Raw genomic sequence first — 8,019 nt, 5'->3', positions numbered from 1 at the left:
TTAAGCACTCACGAGCCCTGTCCTATTTCAGTTTATATGTCAAATAGGAGACTTATTTTTTTTTTTTTAATTAACGTTTTTGTCTTTTATTAATAATATGCCTCCGGTCAAAACAAACATTTTGTAAACAAAAAGATCTGCCACACTCGCCCTCTGGTGGTAGTCTTTAATTGATACACAATTTAATTTGACAATTATTAGGTTACGTTTCGGGTCAATCTATATATTTTTTGTCAAATAAATTATGTCACGGACACATGTTGTAATTAATAAAGATACTTAGTGGATGAGTGTCTCTATGAAGCGACATGACGTTAGTTGACAGTTGCTCTGTGTGCCGCACACAGACAGTGATTTCAATGACGTCGCTGATATAAATGTATAAATCAGTTGGTGCTGTGATGACGGTGGTCGTGTGGGCTCCAGGCCTCCAGAGGGCGCTGCTCGAGACTGTCCTTTCTTTCCGTGGTCATGAATGGAGCGGGGCCAGAGGTCAGAGTTCACTGTTTGACAGAAAGCTGAATATGGAGTCCATATTTCATGAGAAAGTAAGTTAAAACGTTGAAATTAAAACATGAAGCCCCAAGTAATTCGTCGTGTTTTTTTCGGAAAGCCTTGAATCTTCTAGCGGTGATGTGTTTACCGGTGCTATCTGGCCGGTGTTGAGAGATGGGTGGTGTTGTTTGTCAGTATTGTTGTCCAGACAGCTAAAGATGCTAACTGCACCTGCTAGTCAGAGATCATGAAAAGTTTCAGCTTGTAGTAACGACGCAGAAAGATTTCCAACAGTCGCAACCATGTTATTTTTGTCATGTTAGAAAACGAACTAGCTATCTGGTCTTTATAGACGAGTAACGTTATTAACTGTGTTGTTTGCGTAAGCTAGCTGCATGTAGCTACCAGTGTATAACTGTTGGGGACATACCAACTGCATTTTAGTACTTACGTTAGCTATTTCCATGTCCATAAGGCTGACTAAGTTGTTAAGAAAACTATGTCATCGTGCTGTCATGTTAGAATAGTAATATGCGCTGGTGTCTTATCAATGTCTAAACCTTTATTTTTCAGCAAGAGGGCTCTCTTTGCGCCCAACACTGTCTCAACAACCTCCTGCAGGGTGAGTACTTCACTCCTGTGGATCTGTCCTCCATTGCTCATCAGCTCGATGAAGAGGAAAGAATGAGGATGGCTGAAGGCGGTATGGCCAGTGAGGAGTATAGGACCTTCTTACAGGTGAGGAGACATAGAAGTGAATGCTAGTGCAGCAGCCTATTTATTGTCTGTGTGTTCAAACAGTCTCTAACTTTATGTTCTGTGAATGTGATTCCAGCAGCCATCTGGCAACATGGATGACAGCGGGTTCTTTTCAATACAAGTGAGAGATTCACATTTTATTGTTGTTAATAACAGATCAATAACCATTATGAGTTAGTGATATGAATTCCCTTTTCTGTCATCTAATTCTTCTAGGTAATTAGCAATGCACTGAGAGTGTGGGGTTTGGAGTTGATCCTCTTCAACAGCCGGGAGTACCAGAGCCTGATGATTAATCCAATGTAAAAGACTTTATTGTGTAATATCTTGATCTGTAATCCCATTACTACTCTACAGTTGAAGTTGAAGGTGACAGCTATTCCTACTTTCGTGTTTCAGAAATGAGAAAGCCTTTATTTGCAACTACAAGGAGCACTGGTTTACTATACGGAAACTTGGACAACAGGTATGAGGCACTTGTAAACGAACAATAAACAATGTTAACACAACTTTAAATTACTAAAAATATTTTTATTTTCATTGCAGTGGTTTAATCTGAATTCACTGTTGACTGGACCAGAGTTGATATCAGACACCTATCTAGCACTTTTCCTTGCACAGTTACAACAAGAAGGTATCGTAAGATTGTCTTTTGTTATACAACGTTTAGTTGTTGCAAAGCAGAAACCAGTCTAAAAGTGGACTTTGTGCAGGTTATTCCATATTTGTGATCCGAGGAAACCTCCCAGAGTGTGAAGCAGAACAGATTCTTGGGATCATGAGGGTGCAGCAGCAGCAGCGACCAAGGCTTATTGGAGAGGATGAAGCTCAGACAAGTGCAGGGTATGTACTCTATGTGCAGAGAGCACAATATGGAGAAGTATCTTAGTTCATGTTTCAAGTTGCTCAAAATAGTCTTTTTCTGCTTCCTTGCGGCAACTGATCAAGTCTTGTACTGTGAGCAGGAGGTCAGCAGCTCTGAGCCAGTCAGAGGTGGTCTTTGGTGTGGAGGATGAGGTTGTTGATGAAGATGACGAGCTGAAGAAAGCTCTGGCACTCAGCAGACAGGACATAGATGTGGAAGATGAAGAAGCTGATCTTCGCAGGGCCATACAGCTTAGCATGCAAGGTAAATTATGAGTTATCCAAAGGTTTGGAAATATTTTATTGTTTCTTTGTCCAGATGAATTGCAAATCAACGAAACAGTTGATTTTATAAATATATATATATATATATATATATATATTGCACTGTTAATTAGGCCTTTTCCATTGATCATTGCACATTTTGCCCCTAGGTCACATTATTATTATTATTATTATTATTATTATTATTATTATAGGTGCAGTGATGAGCAACAAGTCCTCAGAGTCTGAAATGGGAAATGTGAAATCAGGGAGCCAGGCAGCAGGCAGTGCTGCAGGAGGACAACGAGCCGGCCAGAATGAGGCTCTCACAGCCGAGGAACTGCGGAAGAGGAGACAAGCCTATTTTGATCGGTAGATTTAACCAACTTCTATCAACACCTGTTTATGTAAACATTATTTTGGTGGTGGTTTTTTTTAGGCCATAATATTTCTTGTTGTAATTCATTTATATTGAAAGTATTCATGATATTGTGTCAACCCCCTTTTGAGTGAATGGAAAATGAATGCATGGATTCTGATGCAAACCCTCACTGTTGACTCCTCAGGCAGCAGCAACAAGCTCAGCCGAACATTCCTCAACAACCAGACACGAAATCATCAGGTGGCTCAGGTAAGTGGTTTTGATATATTTTTGTAAACGTGTGTGTGTGTGTATATATATATATATATATATATATATATATATATATATATATATATATATATATATATATATATATATATATATATATATATATATATATATATATATATATATATATATATATATATAATATACATACAGTGCAGATTATTATGACTTTGATCAAAAAGCCTCTCTCCTCTTTAAGGATCAGTAAACATTGGCTCTGAAGAGGACCAACAACAAAAGCCCAGCCAGTGAAGGCGTGCAAGGTTTGCCTATGTTGTTTACCACCTGCCAGGATTGGCGACCCAATACGGGGATAGCTTTGCTCCTTCCTCTAACCTTTTTGCACATGCGAACATAAGGAAAGTCAGAAGGCTGACCCGTTTCCCCTGATTAGTTCGCTGACAGGCTATAGAGAAGAGAACAACGACAAAGAAAAGCATCAGTTAGTCCAATCTAACTCAGTGAGACACTGACGCTGGGAAAAGAGTGACTACAGAACTCATGATGCAGTTAATCCAAGTTTGCAATTGCCTTTGTACCATGTCGCCTTCTATTTCTATTGTAAACTGTTTTTTATTCTCGTTTTTTTTCTCTGCAAGAGATGGAAAGGAGTCTTCAGCATACAGGGTGTGTTTACTTGTTTGGGGTGATTACACTGAGATGATTGTTCTGTGAAAGCCATGAGAGACCAATGTTAGGACCACAGATAAAAGTGTGATGGATAATGACAGAGCCCCCTACCTTTCCATTGGACTTGCGTTTGTTGGACATTAGATGTGAATCCAACGCACGCCCCACCAGAACACCAGTGTAGTTTTGGAGTCATTTCTTGTATTGAAATATCTTTTAGCCAGCAGCACTAAAACGTGTGGGTCATTAATTCCTGACTTCATCAATCATTTTACTTGTGGATCTCTGAGAGTGAACTTCCAAGGTGTTTAGACAACAACATATTGTTGATGTTGTGGTTTGGTTATCACCTTTAAGTGTATAAGTAGGCATCATGAAATGTAAGATTACACCGCTCACAAACACTTATTAACACACACAATATTAAGGGTGTTCTGTCCATTTTTGGTGGATGCTGAACAACAGAATTCTATAGAACTATTGGTTGAATCTAAGATGCTTTTGACTGATGAATATGTTTCGTGTCTTGTCCAGAATAAGTTAACATGTAATGGGGAACAAAGAAGCAATCTGTAAACGGCATGAAACTGCAGCTGATAAATAAATACATAGTTCCTTTTTCCAGCACAGTAAAATCACTTAAAACCAAATAAAAGTCTGACATGTCCAACAGACTTCATCTGTCATCAGTATTTATAAAGAAAAGATTGTTAAAATGATCATTCTCTCTTTTATGTACCGCCACAAACGGTCAATAGTTTTACCCTGAAATACTTTTTTTAATTGCACTGATTTGACTGATCCCGTATTCCAAAAACACTTTGAGCGATGTTATACACATTAGTTGTGCAGATACATCGATTTTTACTGAGGTTGCCTTGGCTTAACGCTATGAAAGCCGTCAGCTGATTGATGATCTTCCAAAATGACAGTCAAATATCGAGAATGAATGGCAACTGTTATTTAACCTCATTATTTGTGTAATTTAAAATCCAAAGATGGAACAGAACATCGCTTTGATGAGTTTTTTTAATTTCATAAAAGCCAATATCATGTTGCAACACACATTGTTGATCACATTACAGCATTACAACTGTTGAGTTTGTTTACAGTTATTACATTTTCTGGAACCAATGACATGTTCAGCATGGATATATCTTGATGCCTCCACAAAAGTATTGGATGTCATGCAAAGTGTTGCTTCTTGTGCTGGATGACTTCCAATAAACTGTCATATTGTTTTCATGTTCTTTGGATCTGTTTGGCTTTGTCTATTTAAAATGCACCTGCGAGAGGGTATAAAATCTTGGTTGTTGGGTTTCTTTTATCTCACTTCGTTCTCACAATAAGTACTCATCATGTTACCATAGCACGTTCTTTCATTTAATGTATTAGTTCTTGGATTAAAGTGACATTCACTCCTCCTGAAGTTTCTCATATCTCAGTTTTTGTCCGTCAATGTTAATCTGCAATTATTGACAGTTCTTGTGGCATCGCCTCTGGAAAATAAACCCTGAACGTTCTAAAAAACAACTCTGACTTCATTTGGAACAACACATCCGGCGGTGAGTCGTGGTTAATATGTAACGCTCAAAGCACACTTGCACTTTGTTTCCCCAAATAATAGATGTAGCTTTCAGAAGTAGACTCCCACTATAGCTGAATGGTACGTATGAAAGTTAGTCAATTGTGGAAAATTATATTTAGTCAGCACAATCTATTGCAATTCAAAACTGAATTTATTTAAGTGCTTTTGGTGGTAATAGAAAGGAAACAAAAGTTATTTTTGGGATCAAATCTGTTTTCTAATTTTTAGCAGATGGGATATTTATCGTGTCACTGTTCAATTGTGCTTTTTTGAAATGATCTTTTGACATCTACATGTCTGTTTCAGGTTGTGCAACCAAACCTCAAAATATGGTGGTACGCAAAATGAAGATGGGATTTATTTTAATTGTAGCCTGCATGGGCTTCCTCGCTTCTGTCCACCAAGCGCACATTCCGAGCACCACCATCTCAGATCTTTCCTTAAAAAATATGGACTTTGCCATGAACCTATACAGAAAAATATCCAGCTATCATGACAACAATATCTTTTTCTCACCTCTGAGCATCTCCACCAGCTTTGCTGCTCTTTTAATGGCTTCTGATGGCATCACACACAAGGAAATACTGAAGGGACTCAACCTGGAGCAGCTGGAGCGGGCTGACCAGCCAGAACTTATCCCAACACTCTTTCAACTCCTTCATGAGAACATCACACAGAATGGATCACTGAAACTGGACCCAGGCATGGCCATCTTCACGGGCCAGCAGTTTGTGGTAGAGAAAGTATTTGAAGATCAAATCAAGACATTTTTTGAAGCTGACATCAGAAGTGTAGACTTTGAGGACACAGAAGGGAGTATCAGGTTCATCAATGAGTATATCAAGAACAAGACTCAAGACAAAGTGACAGACATGATGTCCACCCTGGATTCACTGACCCAACTCATGTTAATCAACACAATTTTCTTCCAGGGTAAGTTGAATCACCCTAGTAAGGTTGTTATTAACCATGCTTTGACACCCATTTGTGTTTCGACCTTCGACCATGAGTGTCACAATCAAACTAACAGTATCATTTCCTCTACAGGATCCTGGCAGAAGCCGTTCAACCCCAATTTTACTGAAAGTGGACCGTTCTACATTGACAACTACAACATTGTGCAAGTACCGATGATGTTTTTAGCGGATAAGTTCTACTCAATGGAGGATGTTCCTCTTGGTGCTAAGGTGTTGAAGCTACCATATCAGGAAGGTGTTTCCATGCTTATCCTGCTACCAAACAAAGGCATGGACTACACTGTAATTGATGATGGGATCACTGCGAAGAAGTTCCTCAGCTGGATCAAAAATCTGCGAAAAATGTAAGTGCATAGAAAGTAATTATGTGGAAAATGTTTTACACTGACCTGAAAAACTCATCTTTCTATAGTTTGTCTACTATCTCATCGTCTGTGTTCTGTTGTACTTGAGCCATGAAGCACTTTGTGACATTTTCTCTAGAAAGGTTTTTCAAAAAGCACTTCAACAAACATGCAAATATACAATATCAAACGCCTACAGCAACCGATAAGTGAGTCTACTCAACATTGAGGGCCATATCTTTATGTTCACAGCAAACTGGATGTCAAGTTACCCAAATTCAAGATGGAGGAGTCGTATTCCCTGCAAAATCTTCTACCAGATATGGGCATGGCCAGCATCTTCAGTACTTCAGCTAATTTGACAAAGCTGAGTAAAGAAAAAGGCCTCAAAGTGTCAGAGGTTCGTTTTCCATTCCACAATGCTGTAACATGCATACTTGCATATTCCAACCTCCGCAGATGTTAAATTTGTTCTCAATCTCTACTGTAAAATCACAGGTGCTGCACAAGGCAATGATCGAAGTGGACGAGACAGGAACCATTGCAGCAGCAGCCACAACAACTGGCATTATTGCATATTCCTTACCCAGTACCTTCATTGTCAACAGGCCGTTTTTCTTCTTCATATACCATGAAGCCACAAACTGTCTGCTGTTCATGGGCAGGGTGATTGACCCTACCAAAAACTAGCAGTCATGACTGGGTTGTTTACTAAGGCTTTTAAATGGCTGTTTTCATGCATCTTAAAGCTTGTGCTGTTCTGTTCTATAATAAAGAATGAACATTATTGTGCCTTTCTTTTGGATTTAATGAAATCATTTCGGCTCTCGGACTAAGATGTGTGCAAAACACAAACTAAGTGAGCAGGGCCGGGTATATGCATGTGAGCACCAGCACCAGGGCACTCTGGCTTTCCGTCTCTTTACATCTGGAAATCAACCTTTAAATATGTATTAACATTTAAAACCTGCAGACTTGGCAAATTATTGTAAAAATCCTTATCCCATGATTTATTTACATTTATAAATGTGTACAGATGATTTACTAACTTTTTATGATGGCTGACAAAAAGATGAGAAACATTACTTAATGACTTAACATTTATACCTGCAAACGTGACGGCTCACCAGCAAGAGATGTTTCACTGGCATTATGGAAGTGTTAAAAATGAATAGATGGTTATAAATAATGAATTTAGTCATTACTTACAATGTATAAACCTTTTATTAAAGGTGCCTTTACAACACATCCAGTCTTAATAATTTAAACGTGTGAAAGTATTACTTTCTCTGAAATGTATCAATAACTGATTGTATGAATATGATCACTATATCTAGAGACAGCACGCTCGTGATCACTTCACTTCAAATATATCACGTGAATAGTTTTTTCTCTCCCACAGAAAACTCTGTAACCGTTTTGTTGGACAAATAAAGTTTTTTCAAA

At 38.5% G+C, this 8,019-nt stretch overlaps 2 protein-coding genes across 3 annotated transcripts; both read left to right on the top strand.

Moving 5' to 3' along the window:
* Positions 1–452: 452 nt before the first annotated feature.
* Positions 453–5,093, top strand: atxn3 (ataxin 3). Of its 2 annotated transcripts, none has more exons than XM_076107601.1 (11): positions 453–548; positions 1,069–1,233; positions 1,334–1,375; positions 1,471–1,556; positions 1,654–1,720; positions 1,801–1,888; positions 1,968–2,097; positions 2,220–2,383; positions 2,598–2,754; positions 2,949–3,013; positions 3,234–5,093. In XM_076107601.1, exons 1-11 carry the CDS (start codon positions 525–527, stop codon positions 3,284–3,286), a joined length of 1,041 nt encoding a protein of 346 aa, XP_075963716.1. In that variant the 5' UTR covers positions 453–524; the 3' UTR covers positions 3,287–5,093. The 2 variants fall into 2 exon arrangements, with proteins under 2 accessions (XP_075963716.1, XP_075963715.1); XM_076107600.1 differs by having other exon boundaries at positions 1,331–1,375.
* A 304-nt stretch (positions 5,094–5,397) lies between these two features.
* Positions 5,398–7,315, top strand: serpina10b (serpin peptidase inhibitor, clade A (alpha-1 antiproteinase, antitrypsin), member 10b). Its single transcript, XM_076108387.1, has 4 exons — positions 5,398–6,185; positions 6,300–6,573; positions 6,826–6,973; positions 7,072–7,315. Exons 1-4 carry the CDS (start codon positions 5,546–5,548, stop codon positions 7,261–7,263), a joined length of 1,254 nt encoding a protein of 417 aa, XP_075964502.1. The 5' UTR covers positions 5,398–5,545; the 3' UTR covers positions 7,264–7,315.
* Positions 7,316–8,019: the final 704 nt, after the last annotated feature.

Source organism: Anarhichas minor, unplaced genomic scaffold (assembly GCF_050575085.1).
Source record: "Anarhichas minor isolate MPS153535 unplaced genomic scaffold, ASM5057508v1 ptg000040l, whole genome shotgun sequence".
In the NCBI taxonomy this organism is placed as follows: domain Eukaryota; kingdom Metazoa; phylum Chordata; class Actinopteri; order Perciformes; family Anarhichadidae; genus Anarhichas; species Anarhichas minor.
The sequence above is the reverse complement of the archived record's forward strand: the minus strand, read 5'-3'. Positions and strand labels throughout refer to the sequence as shown.

Excerpts from the sequence above, each read along its gene's own strand:
- atxn3 (XM_076107600.1), top strand. The coding sequence starts at position 525 with ATGGAGTCCATATTTCATGAGAAA. Across the intron at positions 1,234-1,330 it reads AGTATAGGACCTTCTTACAG|CAGCCATCTGGCAACATGGA; the intron begins GTGAGGAGACAT and ends ATGTGATTCCAG. Across the intron at positions 1,721-1,800 it reads TACGGAAACTTGGACAACAG|TGGTTTAATCTGAATTCACT; the intron begins GTATGAGGCACT and ends TTTTCATTGCAG.
- serpina10b (XM_076108387.1), top strand. The coding sequence starts at position 5,546 with ATGTCTGTTTCAGGTTGTGCAACCAAACCTCAAAATATGGTGGTACGC. Across the intron at positions 6,186-6,299 it reads CAACACAATTTTCTTCCAGG|GATCCTGGCAGAAGCCGTTC; the intron begins GTAAGTTGAATC and ends TTTCCTCTACAG. Across the intron at positions 6,574-6,825 it reads ATCAAAAATCTGCGAAAAAT|CAAACTGGATGTCAAGTTAC; the intron begins GTAAGTGCATAG and ends TTATGTTCACAG.